This window comes from Rhamphochromis longiceps, linkage group LG2 (genome assembly GCF_057381845.1).
Source record: "Rhamphochromis longiceps isolate RC_006_pf linkage group LG2, R_longiceps_female_GT1.1, whole genome shotgun sequence".
Classification (NCBI taxonomy): domain Eukaryota; kingdom Metazoa; phylum Chordata; class Actinopteri; order Cichliformes; family Cichlidae; genus Rhamphochromis; species Rhamphochromis longiceps.
This window is the reverse complement of record NC_140558.1, coordinates 31,519,428-31,537,090: the sequence shown is the minus strand read 5'-3', so window position 1 is coordinate 31,537,090 and position 17,663 is coordinate 31,519,428. Positions and strand designations below refer to the sequence as shown.

The 17,663-nt window shown below is 40.3% G+C and overlaps 2 protein-coding genes across 3 annotated transcripts; one reads left to right on the top strand and one right to left on the bottom strand.

The window, feature by feature from the left end:
* Nucleotides 1-217: 217 nt before the first annotated feature.
* Nucleotides 218-12,326, top strand: ndfip1 (Nedd4 family interacting protein 1). The gene is made up of 8 exons (XM_085423055.1): nucleotides 218-407; nucleotides 1,284-1,377; nucleotides 3,808-3,947; nucleotides 4,076-4,163; nucleotides 4,362-4,486; nucleotides 6,304-6,370; nucleotides 6,502-6,610; nucleotides 10,990-12,326. Exons 1-7 carry the CDS (start codon nucleotides 372-374, stop codon nucleotides 6,606-6,608), a joined length of 657 nt encoding a protein of 218 aa, XP_085279181.1. The 5' UTR covers nucleotides 218-371; the 3' UTR covers nucleotides 6,609-6,610; nucleotides 10,990-12,326.
* fgf1a (fibroblast growth factor 1a) lies at nucleotides 12,142-15,929 on the bottom strand. 2 transcript variants are annotated; one of them, XM_085423077.1, is made up of 4 exons: nucleotides 15,621-15,929; nucleotides 14,785-14,888; nucleotides 13,655-13,746; nucleotides 12,142-13,570 (listed from the first exon to the last, which is right to left on the bottom strand). In XM_085423077.1, exons 1-4 carry the CDS (start codon nucleotides 15,787-15,789, stop codon nucleotides 13,555-13,557), a joined length of 381 nt encoding a protein of 126 aa, XP_085279203.1. In that variant the 5' UTR covers nucleotides 15,790-15,929; the 3' UTR covers nucleotides 12,142-13,554. The 2 variants fall into 2 exon arrangements, with proteins under 2 accessions (XP_085279203.1, XP_085279193.1); XM_085423067.1 differs by having other exon boundaries at nucleotides 12,142-13,746; nucleotides 15,621-15,926.
* Nucleotides 15,930-17,663: the final 1,734 nt, after the last annotated feature.

The window sequence follows — 17,663 nt, the reverse complement described above, 5'->3', positions numbered from 1 at the left end:
GTCATATTATGTATTATAACACTTTAGATGAGCAATTTCTTCCAAATAAGTGCATTTAATTTTGCTATATTATACACTGTAGCAATTCCCCTTTACAGCGTAAAATATATATAATTGACAGTTATGGGCTTATAATTTGTAATTTTCCCCCCCTCGATCTTTCACGCGCTAACAACTGAAAGAATGTCGTTTCCGACTGCACTTGAACGCAGCACCAGCTCTGCCACTACCAGGAGCGGAGAAGGAAGGAGATGGCCGACTAGAAGGCAGCGTTATCTTTGCTACTTCGCCTGCGAGATTCCTTTTACATTACACAGTTTCACAGCAGAAGCAGAGGGAGTACTGTACAGTTATTTCGTTCCTCTTCAGCTATGGCAGAACAAAACAGCAGCGTCAGATATCAGGAGGTAGGTAACAGGTTGCCGTCACACTTAAATGTGGCTAACAGCTAGCTGCTGCTCAGTCAACATTAGCCTGTCACTGAGAGCAAAACAGCGAACTGAGCTGTCATTTGTTTACGGGCGGGCCCGATGTTGAGTGACATGTTTTATGCTTTTATTAAACAGAATTTCTTCCACTGCAACTGCTGTACTCATATATTCATCATATATAATTTTAACGCTGAATAGGCCATATTTATTTAGCAGCTAATTAGCCACTCCTAGCGTTAGCTGGCCTGCACAGGAGTGCTGTGTAGTGTCTAGACTTGATCCAAAGCTGTCCTGGCTCACTGACCAATCCTCCCTGTCAGTGACTGAAACCTTAGAGACGGATCAGGGTCAAAATGCTAAAGTGAAGCTGCTGCATGCTCGCTTAAATCGCCACACAGCACTGATGTGCAAATTATGTCTGAAATCAGCAGCCCACGGTTTATAATACAACCTGCCTTGTGTGTCGTTGGTAAAGATAAGGTTACTGTCCGATAATGTTATTTAAATGAGAATATCCGTAAGTATCAAATCCAGATGGTCTAATCTGTGTTTGGGAGAAGAAAGTGGCTGACAGAGCCTGTATGTCCGTACAGCAGGCCCTGTTTAATGACTCATGTAATTGTCTATAATGGCCCAGTACAAGCAGAAATCTTCCCTGGGGATAGTTGCCATGATATAAACAACATGGCAGACAAATATCTGCTATCACACAGTGTAAATGCTATCATTTTGACCTCCCCTATGCAGACAGCATTGTTCCCTTTTCTAAATTGCAGCGGCTTACTTATCTGAAAGGACCGTGTACTGTAAGCGAGACCCAGTTTGTGTTGTTGTCTATTAATGTTTCTCCAGCTGGTGAATGAGGAAGAGCCCGCCCAGCCTTCCCAGGAGGGTCCTGCCCAGGACGCCCCACCACCATACAGCAGCATTGCTGCAGCAAATGCAGGTTAGCTTGGTCACACGCTGTCAAATCACTTCATTTTCTTAAAAACACAATTTAATTCCAGATGTGTCTGTGCGACCTAATTGTCAATTATAAGTGAATTTAAAAGCAGGAAGAGATAAACATTATGAACACTGGCTGTTTTTAACAGCTGTAATTTGACAAGTTGCCACCTATGTGATCACTGCTTCGACTTGTACAAAGCACTTTGATGTTGAAGCTTTTCTGGTGACAGGTTTCCCTGCATGCAGATTTTGTGAGCTTATTTTGCATTTTGTTAAAGATCACATAAATATTTAGTTTCGCTCACAGAAATCTTAAATACAGTCCAGATGCACCATATATCATTTGTACTGAAATGAGTATGTTTATTTACACGTATAATTGTGTGAAGTTTGTTTAATTTTTTTTTCCTAAAATAGGATTGCAGAATAGGTCATGTGCAGGGAAGGTCTCAGGCTCGTTATCATGTTTCCAATGTCACTTCTTAAGAGGGCAAGGGTCAGCATGTTCCATAAGAGGGTGCAGCTATAGCTCTTCCTGGATGAGTCCATTGATCTGTTTTAGTGCTGTTAGTGTTTGAGCGAGGCAGAGGCGTATTCCAGGATCGCAGCCAAACAACCCAGATAAGTCTTGGCTTGTATGTAGAGAGCACAAACAGTAATGGGTGCATGCAATATATCACAGTTGTCTTTCTTGTACTAATGTTTTACGTAAGTCATTGCTTCCTGCTTTGGGTTTCTAAAGCTCAGCTGTAGCTTTCATTTTTGAAGGAAGTGAAAGAAGATTTTTGTCTGTCAGCAGTCAGACGTGTTAAAACTCGCTGACCTTCGGTTTCTTTGTTTCTCGCTTTCAAAATTGATGCTTTAATTATCATCTCTGCCTTCTTTCAGAGGATGGCTTCGAGCCATCTGTCTCTGTCTGTTGCACAGTGAAGGTTGCTAAAGAAGCGGCAGTTGTCGCACTCACTGTTTGTAGATGTGTGCCAAAATTATAAACTGTGCTTCAGTTTACAGCAGCCCAAAACAGTGTTCAGTTACATTTACAGCAAACTGTTTCATAAATTGTTGGTCCACAGAAGGCATTTAGCACTCCTCAAAATGAAACACTAACAAATACACTCTATACACACTACATTAGGTAGACCAGGTAGTACCATGTTGTCTGTTTGGTTTTTGGAACTGGATTAATGCTTTGTGGCATGGATTTAACAACATGCTTGAAATATTCCTTAAAGATTTTGGTCCACATTGACACAATGGTGTCACAGTTGCTGCAGATTTGTCAGCTGCACATCATGAAACAGTTTGTCTGTTCCACCACACCCCAAAGGTGCTTTATTGGATTGTGGAGGCCATTTGAGTTCAGTGAACTTGTGTTCAAGAAACCAGTTTGAGATGATTCAAGCTGTGTGGCATGGTGTCAGGTGAAGCATCCATCAGAATATGGCTATACTGTGGTCATAAAAGGATGGACATGATCAGCAACCATACTCAAACAGGCTTAAACAAAACAAGTTGGTGCTAAAGAACCAAAATGTGAAAAGAAAATATCCCCCACACCATCATGACAGACCTGAACATTTGATACATGGCAGGAAGGATCCATGCTTTCATTGACACTACAACTCCAGTGTTTCAGTAGAAATTGAAACTCAACAGACCAGGCAGTGGTTTTGCTCATCTGCTTCAAGAAATGCTCTTCTGCATGCATTGGTTGTAACAAGCAATGATTCAAGTTGCAGTTGCTTTCCCATGACCATGAAGCAGTCTGGCCATTCTCCTCTGACATCAACAAGGCATTTTCACCCAGATGTCTGTCTTTCACTGGATAGTTTCTCCTCTTTGGACCATTCTCTGAACAGGTGTACTTAATAAAGCCAGTCAGGATCTGCCATTGTCAGAGTCTTGGATGATACAATACAGCCTTAGCTTTGCTTTCAAGGGAAACCTGTGTTAATAATTTATCTTGCCTTAAAGCATCAACTGAGATTTAGCACAGAACTGGTCTGTGAAGACAATGGGAAAGATCAGCAGAGTGAGCACATAGAAATGTTTTTGTTTGCACTCCGTTGTTCAGATTAGCAAAAAGTAAAGCAGGGAGGTGGAAATCAGGAACAATCAGTCTTTGGTTTTCTTGTTTTCAAAATAACATTTGTATTTTTGAAGACATCACAGGCTCTAGAAAAGTGATTTTGTAGTTTAAAGACCACACGTTTACTGGAGAAATAAACCAGCTCATTAATTGATAATGCTACTGTTTGGTGTAGTATTAAAGTGTAGGAAGTGTAAAATTTCAGCTCTTATACACTGTGATAACAGGATTTCATTTATTATTTTCTGTAGGTCTTCTGCTGTGTGGAGGAATGTATTATTACAGATATATATTTGTTGTTAATTAGTTGTAATTATTTGTTGCTTGTAACACCCACAGCTTTCTTTGAATACAAGGAAGATGGAGGAAGATTTCCCAACCCTCCATCCTACAGCGTTGCCACCACTTTGCCCTCCTATGATGAAGCTGAGAGAAGCAAAGCAGAGGCGGCCATCCCGCTGGTCGCTGGAAGAGTCACGGTACTCGTCTCGTTCTCAGACTTCTTTCTAATGACTTAGTGTTGTCACATATAAAACACTAAACAAGACAGAGGTAAACTGAGGTTATTTTAATTAATAGTTTAAACGTATCCTTTTTGATGATGCAGGAGGAAGACTTTGTGGCCAGAGATGACTTTGATGATGCCGACCAGCTGCGAATAGGAAACGACGGCATCTTCATGCTCACTTTCTTCAGTAAGAAACAGACTTTTGTAACGGTAACAATAAACAGACTTGATGCAAATGTACAACTCTGTTGACTCATCAAGGACAAAATTTACTCTCCTTTAATTTAACTTTTGTTTAGCTTCTTTTTGTTAAATCTGTGCCAACATGATGACTTTACAAATCAATGATCCTTCTGTTAATGAACTGCTGTCTTTCTGCTACCAGTGGCATTCCTCTTCAACTGGATTGGCTTCTTCTTGTCGTTCTGTTTGACCACATCAGCCGCCGGCAGATACGGGGCCATCTCAGGCTTTGGCCTGTCGCTCATCAAATGGGTTCTTATTGTCAGGGTAAGAGCCACACACAGCATAGACCAGCTCAGCTCAGCTCTCCACAAGGTGGTTAAAATTCAACCATAATATCACAGTTATTCTCCCCCCGAAAGGAGCGCGTATGTAATCGGTTCAATTAGTTTGTCTGTCTGTTTGTAAGCGTCCGTAGTTTTCAAGATGGGTTCAAATCTTGTGTGATTGTCGATGATAGTGACAGCTTGAGCTGATTTCATTTTGGTGAAATCAAGTCAAGGTCACAACAAATGTGAAAATCAGCAAAAGCTTTATGTTACCCAAATCTTTTTTTAATGCATTGTCTTCAAATGTAACAACACTACACTAGGCTGTGGGGGGACGTCAGTAACCATGTTGGCTAATCATTTGATCTCGACCTTTATTGTTGGTGCCAAAGCTCAAAGGGACCTTGGAAAAAAAATTTAAGAAAGCGTATAAAGTAATATAACGTATGAAAGGGTATGGGGAGAGCCGTAAAACACAGGGTTATATCTTTTCAATAAAACACCCTATGACATCATAATGACGCCATAAAGTTTTGCAAAATCTTACACTGCATGAATATCTTAAAGTCTTAAGTTTTTACAGCTTATAAAAACCAAAGATTTCAGCCAAATCTGCTCCAGTCGAATGAGTGAAGATGATAAAAACACCATTTATTTTAGTATGTAATGCTTCAAGGTCAGAGGTCAGATAGCAGCGTGTTGTAATAAAAACAGCATGTTGCAATAAAAATGTCATAAAACATTAAAGTTTTAGTACAACCTTGCCCTTCGAGGGAGTTGTGCTGTCTTAGCGACCGTGGCTCAGGGGGTTGGGAATCGCATCTGTAACCGGAAGGTCGCCGGTTCGATCCCTGGGCTCTCTGTCCTGGTCGTTGTGTCCTTGGGCAAGACACTTTACCCTACTTGCCTACTGGTGTTGGCCAGAGGGGCCGATGGCGCGATATGGCAGCCTCGCTTCTGTCAGTCTGCCCCAGGGCAGCTGTGGCTACAACTGTAGCTTGCCTCCACCAGTGTGTGAATGTGAGAGTGAATGAATAGTGGCATTGTAAAGCGCTTTGGGTGCCTTGAAAAGCGCTATATAAATCCAATCCATTATTATTATTATTATTAGCGTTCTTGTTTTAGTTTAAATTTTAATAATTTAATGTTGGTCTTAACCCTGTGAAGCCTGAACAACGAAAGGATTGACAGAAAATTCTGTTTATTTATATTTGAACACTGCATGTGTCTGATTGTATAAATTACAGTTCTCAAAATGTATCATATGTATGATACTCGTGTATCATATCTGATAGCCACAGCCACCCCAGCTGTGGCTCAGGTGATAGAGCAGATCAGCTACTGATCGGAAGGTTGGTGGTTCGATCCTTGGCTTCCCCAGTCTGCATGCCAAATATCCTTGGGCAAGATACTAACCCCAAGTTGCCCTCCGATGCATCCATCGGAGTATGAATGTGTGTAGTTTAGTTTGCACTTGTGTTTAGAAGTGTTTGTATGAGTGGGTGTGAATGGGTGAATGAGGCATGTTGTATACAGCGCTTTGAGTAATCCGGGAGAGTAGAAAAGCGCTATATAAGAATCAGTCCATTTACCATTGACCATATGATGCATTTGGCGTTACAGGGTTAATGATCTATTTAACGGCACTTAATTTCCAAAAACACTTGAAATTACTCGTGCCACTTAAGTTATGGATGGGTGTGTGGTCAAAGATGTGCCGCATGATTCTACAAAGTGGTGTTTGGTGCTGTGTTCTTAAAGACAGACCACCAGAGTCACACTGTTGATTGAAACTTGCGTCTTGTGTCTCTGCAGTTTTCGACCTACTTCCCCGGTTACTTTGATGGGCAGTATTGGTTGTGGTGGGTGTTTTTGGCACTTGGTGAGTGAGAGATGATGTTTTATAAGTATACTTGTATTTTTATATTATTAACACTCCACACACAGCTAAGATTTTTCTAATTATGTTGTGTGGTCATTTCTTTGGTAATCTGTCTTCTGTTTGGACTGCAGGCTTTATGCTGTTTATCAGAGGCTTCGTGAACTACTCCAGAGTGCGTAAACTGGCTGATCCCACTTACGCCACCCTTCCTCGAACAAGGGTACTCTTCATCTATTAAAGGTAAGGTGCATGGGTCATGAAGAAAATATCAATTTTTACTTACTGTCTGTCAGGTTTGTCATTAGTGGGCAGCACCTTTAAATCCGTGTTGGACTGATTTATGAATGGCAGCTAAACAAACAGCACAAAAATCAGCCATTAAACAAAAAGCCCCAGATGGTACCCACAGTTTGTAGTGGCTCCATCCAAGTGAAAATAAAATGTAGAGACTTGGTGAAAAGATTAAAATAAGCTGTTCACGACCTCTTTGATTTTTCAGCTTAAGCAGATTAAACATAAACCTGCTACTTCCCCATGTAACCTCTGTCCTCTGACTTTGCTGCTACATGGCGCACAGCACAACCACTGTCAACACCTGTCTCTGTGATTAAACTAACCTGATGCTCCAGATGGTGTGTGACACAGAACCAGCAGGGATGTCCTTTGGAAAAACGCAGGTGCAAGCCAAAAATAACTGTCTGTTCATTACAGGTGAAATTTAACCAATCAGATCCACAGGCTACTTTCAGTGCAGCCAGTTGGAAAAACAGGTTCTTGCCAAAGTCAGTCGGGAGAAGAGTGAAAACAGAGAGCAGGAAGTGCCTATAAGGGTTTTCTTTGCACTTCTTGCAGTTTAGAAATGCTCTAAACTAGAGCTGGGCGATATAAGATTTTTTCATATCACGATATGTTTTTTTTTTTTTTTTTTCATTTCAGGCGATAACGATATCTATCACGATATAAGCCAAATAACTATATTTGTAAGATTTAAATGTGCCGTTGCTCACAAGTAAAATGTGAAATAATCAGCAGCTTGTTTTTATTTAAATATTTATTTCCCATAATAAGTTCAACAGGGTAGATGTACTTAAGGAACATGAGACTTTTTCAGATAAATAAAGGCAAATATTGCAAACTACACAAAAGGCAGCCGCTAAAGCGTTTAAGTTTCAAAATAGGACAAACGAAACAGACTACTAAATTGTCAATTCCACTTAGAAACAAAATATTAATTCTAAAAAAAAATCTTAGTTTGTTTTACAGAAGAACAGACAAAATTGACTAACCTTTGTCAATATCAAATAAACTGAGAACTAAAAGGAAATTCTCAATCTCTCCTTGTTGTATAGCTGAGCTTTTCAAACAGTTTTAACAGTTACTTTAGTCTGACAAAAGTCGAATGACGAATTAGCGCTTCCAGTCAGAGACTGAGGCTACGTCCACACGTACACGGGTATTTTTGAAAACGGAGATTTTCCGTTTTCGTTTTAAAAAAATAATCCCGTCCACACATAAAGGCAGAAATGAAGGAAAACGCTGCTATGAACATGCCAAAGCAGCAGGTGGCGCTAGATTCCTAACCGTGCAGAAATGTTGGCCAATCAGAAGTCTAGAAGCCTCGGTGGGAAAAAGTAAACAAAGCTGGGGCATAGAAGCAGAACCGAGTCGTATGTGTGGACGGACAGTAACTGTGTGTATATGTAAGCATTTAAACACTGCAGAGAGTAGAATTAACAGTATTGTAGAAATTCATTTCACCGAAACAATAACGTGGCGCACAGTGTGACGCATGCACCAGTTTATTGTATTTCCAGACTTGCTTTCGGCACAATTTGCAGTGCACGCTACTCTGTTTTTTGTCAGACTTGAAATAGCCGAAATACCTTCACACTACGGAACTTCTATGGCTCTTCCGTTCGACAATCTCTCCGGCATTGGAGCCATCATCTGTTTTCTCTTCGGTAACCTTCGGTCATGCTCGGTTGATTTTTCTAGTCGGCACACTCATTTCCTCCATTACCCGGGCAGTACGGTGGCTGGCTGCTTCCCAAACAAATACACATGTGCGGCTTGGCACTTGTGCTGTACGTAACAAGTCACGCGACGTGACGCTGCGGCTGTGATTGGTTCGGCTCTGCGCTACTTAATTTGGATTGGCTGACCCTTTTTTTTTTTTTTTTTTTTTTTTTAAGAGGACAAGAGCGGCGAGGTCTATCGCGATAGTTTAATTTCTCTATCGAGTAAAAGTTATATCGTGATACATATCGTTATCGTTCTATCGCCCAGCTGTGGTGGTGACAGTGGTGACAGTGGGAAGGAAGACCTCCCTTTTAGCAGGAAGCTGTTAAACATGGGAGAGAAGATGCATGTTAATGAAATGCAGTAGTGTCATGTCCATTCCCATGGTTTCAGTAGTCCCCCTCCAGGAATTTGCTGACATCTAAGTGGTTAGACTGAGGTTATGATTATTAATTAAATCAAAAATGGTGGAAAAAAATAGCTAGCAATGCACAGAAGGAATCTACACTACTGAAGAGACCAGTCAGAACAGGTGCTACCTGCATTGATGTGATCTGTATTTACAGTTTCAGGGAGGTACCTGTCCGGTTACGGTGTAGGGCAGGGGTGCTCACACTTTTTCCTCATGTGAGCTACTTATAAAATGACCAAGTCAAAATGATCTACCCACTACAAAAATCCAAAACATATACTTATTTATAAATATATTGAGGATTCTTTATATCTACAATGTATATACATGCATAACCGCAATATCCAATATTTCACAACACAATTAACTATGTAAATTTTTTGTCATTACCTGAGTTTACTCTGATGACTTGCACTGAATTGAATCAGCCAGGGATGCATAGTCCGGACAGTAGCTGCTGACGGCCAGGTTTAAGAGAAAAAACCGAGAGCTAAAAATTGGAGTTAACTCGCTGACTAGCTTGTCAGTTTTACTACACTTCGCGCCGCTGTTTGCGCATGCGCAGCGACCTAAGCGTCAGAAAAAATCTGCTGTCATCTGACTGGCTTCCCTGTATCAATCAAGTGACGGGATGGATGATAGGCTGGCATCTATTTTTTTAATGCCATGCGATCTACCAATACTACCTTTGCGATCGACTGGTCGATCGCGATCGACGTATTGAACACCCCTGGTGTAGGGTTTCACTTTGTGTGGTTACAACATATCTGCGGTGTAGCTTTCATGCAGCAGCAGCTTTGACCTAAACAAGTTTCCCTGCCATCAGTCGGAGTCCAATAATCTTTGGTGCTACACTTGAATTAGACCGGGAATGTGAAAAATGCAGTCCAAGGGCCAGAAAGACTCCAATCTGGTCCACTGGATGGCTTGTTTCTATGAATGAATGGGAATTATGTTAAAGAGCTACCAGAACTTTATCAGCAAATTTACATACTTATTTAAGTATGCTGACAGATTTTTAATTTACCTCAACATTTCTTTATCATGTAGAAAAACTGAGACGTGCAGTTGAAGTTGCACTTTTTGATTTATATATCAAATGTAATTAAGTGTGTCGTTAAACATCTGTACGCTGACAGAAATAGGAGTTTCGCTGGTCTGGCCAACTTACAGTCAAAGTAGGCTGTATGTGCACATGAAGTACAAAGAGTTTGACGTCACTTCTTTAGACTTAAGTGGGATTTATAGTCCCACAAACATGTCCATCCACGTTCGCTTTCATGAAAAGCGCAGACAGCTCTGTGTGTGTTCTGTTGGTCCATGGCTGGCTCACGGACCAACAACACCACGAGCAACAGCAGAGACTTTGTACACTGCCTCCACCTGACCACAGAGCTCACTGCAGGCAGACAGGCAGACGGGCAGAGCATAGAGTGGAGCCGAAAGCCTACACGCTCGCTCTGCTTGACCATAAAACCAGCTTAACACTTTGCCATCAGCTCATGTAACACTGCCCCTCCTTTCTTTCACACAGAGCAGAGAACCTGTATCTGTTTTCACACACATCTGTTTTACTCTAAGTGTCTGCTCAAACCTCTAAAGTGCACTGCAGTGAAAATACAGCGTTTAGTTGAGGTTAGGGTGTCGTCTGAGCAGCAGCATACAGGCCGAGGACCACTCCAGCCTGTGTACTCAGCAGCTGCTTTATGTTCAGATTGACTGCAGACGTCTGGTTTGTCACAAGCATTTCCTGCAGGGCATGTGTGAAAAAATTTCCCCTCGACTTCCAACTCAGTAGAAGGGGAAACGCTTATCTGCTGATTGGGCAACCAGCTGTGGTTCAGAGACTGGTTTATGATGGATTCTCTCGTGATCTTGTGAGACTCTGCCTTGTAGGTTAAAGTTAAAACAGCATATCATTAACATGTCACTGAAGACCAACTCCATCTATTATGAACTGAACTTTTAAGAACAAAGTTGTAGCAACAAATGATCTCAAAAGCATTAAACCATGTTTCTGTAAAACATGTATTTATATTTAACCGAGTGGTAATAATTCGGTGAGCAGGCCTGTTATTAACTGGCTCTACTTACAGTGTGTCAGGTTGATAAGTAAGATTTGTGGTTGAGATTAGGATTGATTTCCACTGTTATGTCAGTTTTCTCCATTTTCCTATGTCAAAATCAGGACGTGGAAGAACTGGATGTGAAGAAGAAGAACGAGTTTAAAATAAAAGAAGACACTTAACCAGAAATCAGCCAGATGAGATCCAGATGAAGACGACTCGAGTCAATAAAAAATAATAATCAGGAATTATATCACTCGTTTTCTTTTGTTTCAAACCTTTATTAAAGACAAATGGTTAACAGTAATAGTCCCTCAATGTACTCATTAGTGGCGAATGTTAAGTGCTATTTACATCTGTCTGTAATGTATAAGTAATGCCTTATATCATTTGATGGTAGCATACGAGCATGCATCTGCCCTTAAGGTCAATTAAATAGGGAGCGTCTCGTGTTGGCGACACTTGAAGCCAACAGGTATTAATTAGCGCAACACTCTGTAAGCTTGCCATAGCATGCAACACACTTTATAATAATCTGCTCTTCGAGGTTTAAGCTCTTTATAGATTTCTTTAGGCTGTAAATACGGAAGTACTCATGAACACATCCTCCACTCACCTGTTGGCTTTAAGCAGTGTTGCTAGGAGGGGACAGTGTTGTCTGCAGCTTTTAGAAACTGTCATCGTAGATGTGATTCACACACAGCAAAGCGGCATCCATGATTTTTGCCTGTTACAATGTTTTTGTTGTACATTAAATCAGGTAAAACTCTCCAACCAGGGAAGAGAATTCAAGTTGCATGTGCAGGTTGATCCTAGAAGATGGAAAAGGAACTCGATGGCCTCAAATGACAAAACCTGGAGCTGCTCTGCTGACAGCTGTGGAGACGCCAAATTTCTTTTGGCACTGACAGTGACCGAGATGATTTTTAAGGGCATATGAGCACATTTTCTGGTCCGTGTCCTCACAAATACCAATTAGATGTAACAGCGTGACCTCTCGATGACTCCTCAGTCTTTCTAGTCCACGTCCCACTCGCTGTCAGAGGAAAAGCTGTCAGGATTTCAGTACATAAGAAATGAACTTGTATTTTACTTCCAGGTGGGTTTTTACCTCAAGGTTTAATTGATGATTATTTCTTAATTTTTCATACTATGTAAGAAGTTTCTCTGTTGTGAGTATTATTATCAAAGAATGTTTAATGCAGGTGCACTTTTAGAAACACGGCCAATAAGGACATTTCCATCATTAGATTAAGTCACAGACACATAAAGCAAGTGGTGCAGGATGTTGTTTTATAATGATGCTTGAATCAACAGTTCATATTTCATATGCCATGGCTTTCATTTACAGACCAGTTATGCTTCTTTCTATATGATGTAGAGCTGCAGCCTGGGGTTTTTGTTGTTATCAAACTGTACAGAAACTGTTTAGTGTTAAATAAATGTCACTTTAAATGCACCTGCTGAGCTTCCTGGGTTGTTACTGATGCATCACCTACTCAGAATACATAAATGCAGTGGATAGAAAAAGTGTAAGCTTCCCATTTATAGGCGCATGTGCAACCACAATGTTTTATGTTTTTAATTTGATCCGCTAAAAGTTTTGTTTTAAGGTCACATTAAAGGTGGAAAAAGTTTTATCTTGGTCTCGTTATTGTAACGTCATTACCGCAGGCACTTTAACAGGCACGTGTACGCTTTTTATATCCACTGCATGCTTCATTAATGTGTAACAGGAAAACCGCTAACAAAATGAAGTGGTTTACAATGGGGTACAACTGAAGAACTATAAATATGGTAGTCAAAGGAGCTTGCAAAGAAACATTAAAATAGTTCAATAAAATACAACAAATATTTAAAAAAGCGTAACAAAATAGAACCAAGAGCTCAGTAGAACAGAAATGAAGGCTCATTAAGTGCATAGTAAAATAAACAGTGCAGGATATTCAAAGTGTAGAGACGAGCATACTGATGATTGTTCTAGGTTATGAAGCCTTATTGGACAAACCATGAAAAACCGTGAGTGCACAAACAGTTGTTAATAAGTGTGATTAAAGGGGCTAACTCATAGGTCAGTGTGTATGTGTATAAGGGGCCGGTAAATTTAAGTGTTGCAAATAAAAATTCTTTGGAGAGGATGTAATCATGCACAGTGGCGGCTTCTAGTGGCAGCAATGTGTAACTGTTGGAAGTATAACAGAGCAGCAACACTTCTGAGAAAGCTTTACTAGTTAATTTGTTAGGCTTTAAGCTCTGTAGCACTTTCTATCCAGTCAAGGTTTCAAGAACAAAACAGATTACAGAAAAGCTAAAGTACAGTACATAATTAGTGGCAATGTATTTATTTACTCTTCCCAGAAAACCTTAGTCCAAGAAGCACAAATTCCTGTTAAACTGCAGGTTAATGTGTTCATGTTTGCTCTACATGTCTGTTCTGTGAGCTAAGAGGACCTGCTACCAAATAAAATCAAAGATTTGTTGTGTCTATAGATTTGACGTATTATTAAAATAAAGAGACATTTGATCTCTCCATGCACTACACAGACTGCCTTTGCACTTCCCTTTTATTTGGATTTATTATCTCTTGATTTCACGCCACCATCTCCTGTAAGTAGTCCTATTGATGATTTAGAGGTTATGTGTTTCTGGTCCTTTGCGGTTGAGGTATCGCTGTGTGTTTTGCTCCTTCAGTCATCCAGCTGCCTGGGGAGAAAGAAGACGGCTTTCTGTCCGATGTGGGTTCTCGGGCCGAGTTTAGGCTTTCCGTTCTTTTTCAGAGCTACGTACCAGTTGTTGTCGTGATATTTCTGTGGCTGGTATGTGTTGTAGTGGTTCTCCTCCAGCCTCTCCAGGAAGTAACATTCATCTGTAATTGTGGGCTGAGAGACAAATGGAAGAACATTTCAAATAACATCTCATGAGGTTTGAGTTGGAGGTAAAAATGTAAACATTTAAAGGGTTAGGAATAACAGTTAATAGTTTCACTTTGATTCAGTAAATCCTGCACTATCAATAATCAGAGTTTATGTCTTGTCCTCCTACATTAAGCTGTGCTGGCAAAGCAGCAGAGAAGTATGACCAGTGATCAATACACTGTGGGAATGCCCTGATGTTGAAATCTTATTCTGTTACTCAGATTTTTCAACCTTCTTGGTATTGAACAAAAAACTAATATATTAAAAGTACAGTGTGTGCAAAGGTTTTAAGCAGCTCCTTCTTTCTTTGGTAGGTTTAATAAGTTCAACAAATTTATTAAAATATACAAACAGACTTACAGAATGAATATGATGCAAAAAAAAAAAATTCTAAAGGACACAAGAAACAGATGCTATTTATCTGTTGCAGATAGTTTTCCAATGTTCTCTTGTTTTTTCAGAACACACGGCACACCATGCCAAGATATGTCAGGTTTTCAACTGAAAAGTGAAAAAAAAGGTTTATCCATTGAGTTAGGTGTCTTTTTAGGAGTGAATTCACAGGTCTGTTAAGTGACTTACCAAAAAACATTAACAACAAATAATTCTTGGATTATTTTCACTGGACTGAAAATGAGTGAAAAATCAGCCAGTGTCCACAGAGAAACTTTAAAAGACCTTCAGAAAGCCTGAAGACCTACTGCTTAAAACATTTACATGAAATTCTTATAAAGAACTATATAAAGAAATGAGGGGTAAATCAAGGATTTTACATGGGACTGTAACTCTGCAACAAAGTGGGATCAGGTTTAAAAACATGATGTCAGTGCAGATAACACAGACCGAACTTATACAATTCAAGCAGATAAAAAATAATTTAATGAATAATAAAATGTGTCTTATGTTAAGTGTTAATATTCTTGATTGTTTCCCGATTTGTTTTTCTTGTAATAGTTCCCATAAACCTTTATTTAAAAAATAAAATTTGCCTTAAATACTCACTGAACTGTACAAACGGCCTTCATCGCTCATGGCTAAATATCTGCTGGCTTCAGTTCCTTGGATGACCACGACACCTCTGTCCACAGCTTTGAGCTTTAAAACAGCTGAAAGGATAACAAAAAATTACATGAAAGTCAAGAAATTACACAGAAACTGTCAAAATCTGAATATATAAATAATGAATATTTCATGGGTTGGCTCAGAGGTTTCAGTGCAAAGGTAAATCTGCAGCATCTGAATATAAAACATCAAAAACAGCTGTCGATGCATTTATTTATTTTATTATTCACAATCTGAAAATTCTTCAGCAAAAATCTTTAAATATTCCTGCAGAAAGAGAGCCACCAATCTTTTTTTTAATCTGTTTCTCTCTGTTTTGTCCAGCCTTGATTAGAACAGGTTCACCTGCGGTGTAGCACAGAGTAAAAAGAGAGCTTGCAGATGGCTGATCAATACAGAAAAGTATCTGATGACTGAAATGTCTCGTGCTGTGGTTTCCTGTTTCCACCTTTTCAAGGCCAGAAATGTTTCTTTCACAGAAGCCTCTGCGGCATCATTCCCAGCACGCCATTCCACTGCTCCTGTCGGTAAACTTTCCTTCTACTTCTGCGTGTTTTCTCGTGCTCAGACAACCACCGACTCCATCCACATTCATAAACACGTTCAAACTGAACTCACAGACATTTTGCAACAAACTAACGCAGTGGGATGTCCCGCATTTCACTTAAAAAGTGAAATGGACGCATGGCGCTTTAACCTGGAACACCTGCAGCAGAGGAAGTGAACGCGTCATGCTGCAGGCCTGACCTGGATGTTAAAGCGCGCAGTGATCTTACTGTGAGCGTCACTCTCTTCCCTCTGGCCCTGCACCGTCCCGTCGGGGAGGATCTGGAGGTGATGTCCGCCATTCATGCAGTACAGCCGAGCCAGTCTCCGGTAGTCCCTCAGCTGCAGCGGGCTGCTGTCCCCCACGCTCAGATCCACCACCGTGTCTCCATCCGCCATCCTGCTCGGCAGGAAACCTCGCTCTCTACAGCAGGGGGGTCTGCGACGAGAGGGGATCGGTTTCCTGCGGAAATTCTCACTGGATTTGTCCCCTTGCAGAGATCAGGTGTTTATGTGGCCGTGAACGAGCGCGAGACCACACAGGCAGCCACATGCGCAGTCCCGATTCCTGGCAGCATCCAACTGGGGTGAAAATAACAATGCCCACTTTGAATTCAAAGTAGCTTTTTAAACAGCCAGTGTGAGGACCCTGAGTTACTTTCTGCTTTCGTTACTTGTTGATCAGGTAATCAGTAACGAGCCCACGTGCCATAAGCACGCAACCTTTATTCACATGTTTTTGAAAGATATTTCTAATTTTCTGGGAGGCAGCTGTAATTAACGTGGGAGGAGCTGCTGCACATCACAGCTTTATCCCAGAGATGGGACTGCAGTTTGGACACAACACAACTAAAGTTGTTTGCGTCCCCGGCTGGCGCACTTTTAATCTAACTGATAGGAAATAAGGGGAAAAGGGACATTTTCAACATGCTATTCATAACACAACATGACAGTTTTAGTTAAAGAGTTAAAAATAACTATACATTTTCTTGAGTAAATGAACATTTCCAATGACACAAAGTTTTGTTTTTTTTAAGTTCAGAAATGTCCTACATACTGGTTTCCACGAGTCTCCATGAAATAAAAACTGAGAACAGTTGAAAAAACTGAAAATTCCACTGAAAACAGGCAAAGAAGCTGAAATTTCTGCTGAAAAGAGGTAAAGAAGCAGAATGTTGTGCTGAAAAGAGGTGAATCAGCAAAATTTCTGCTGAAAACAGATTTCTGCTTAAAAGAGCTAAAAAAGCTGACATTTGTGCTGAAAAGTGGTGAAAAAACTGAAAATTCTGCTAAAAAGGAGTGAAGAACATAAAATTTGTGTTGAAAAGAGTAAAACAAAGTTTTACTGTTAACTGAAAAAAATGTTACCATAAGCAGGATTTGAACCTTGGCCTCCCAGTCTGAGAACGGCTGCTCATCTCACTGACCTAAAACACAGCTCAGCCCAGCGAGCAGAAATAAGTGACCACATTGATAATGTGTTCCATTCATTTCAATGGGCAAAATATTGCAAAAAATGCAATGTGAGGCATTCACACAATAACAACTTACTACAACCAGGGAATGCAGAAGAGCATCTCTGAATGCACAACTCGTTTAACCTTTAAGCAGATGGCCTGGAGGAGCAAAGACCACACCACCAAAAGTGGACGAAAGATTTGAAAAATATTGGTCTGGTGAGTCTCCTTTTCTGCTGCGACATTTGAATGGCAGGGTGAGAATTTCCAGCACCTTGTTGAAACTACACTGTGAAGCATTAAAGCAGTTCTGAATGCAAAATAGGGTTCAAAGTGTACCTCATAAAATCTGTGGTGATTGGATAAGCATCTAATTTTCACAGCTAGATGTGCTCCTTTATTGGCTCTCGGAGTTTAGTCCCTACTCCAAGGTGTTAAGTTTTGCTTCTCAGCAGCCATTTAAAAACAACCACTTATTGGGGCAGTTATTTTGAACCATTATCTTAATTTAAATACTCGCCTGCACTGTAAAGTCACCGGGGAAATTTGACAGAAACTTCACCTTAAAAGTTGCTGACTTTGCCTTAAATTTAGGTTTTAAAAGGCTTTCTTTCCCCTTCTAATTATACTGATCCCACCATTACTGCCATTGTAGAAGGTTGGTTTTTGTAAATGAGCAGCTTGACCAATAAATAAATAAATTTTACATGCTTTTAAATAGGAACAAAAACACAGGTTTACTTCCAGTGAATCTAAGCAGTCAATAAACCAGGTGTCAGAATGGAAAAGCATGTTTATTTGATGAACACGTGCTTG

Bases quoted from the DNA above. Each gene is read 5' to 3' on its own strand.
- ndfip1 (XM_085423055.1), top strand. From the start codon at position 372: ATGGCAGAACAAAACAGCAGCGTCAGATATCAGGAG. The intron at 3,948-4,075 runs GTACTCGTCTCG...TTGATGATGCAG, and splicing joins TGGTCGCTGGAAGAGTCACG to GAGGAAGACTTTGTGGCCAG. The intron at 4,487-6,303 runs GTAAGAGCCACA...GTGTCTCTGCAG, and splicing joins AATGGGTTCTTATTGTCAGG to TTTTCGACCTACTTCCCCGG.
- fgf1a (XM_085423067.1), bottom strand. From the start codon at position 15,789: ATGGCGGATGGAGACACGGTGGTGGATCTGAGCGTGGGGGACAGCAGC. The intron at 14,889-15,620 runs GTAAGATCACTG...TTATCCTTTCAG, and splicing joins GGAAGAGAGTGACGCTCACA to CTGTTTTAAAGCTCAAAGCT. The intron at 13,747-14,784 runs GTGAGTATTTAA...TTTGTCTCTCAG, and splicing joins AAGGCCGTTTGTACAGTTCA to CCCACAATTACAGATGAATG.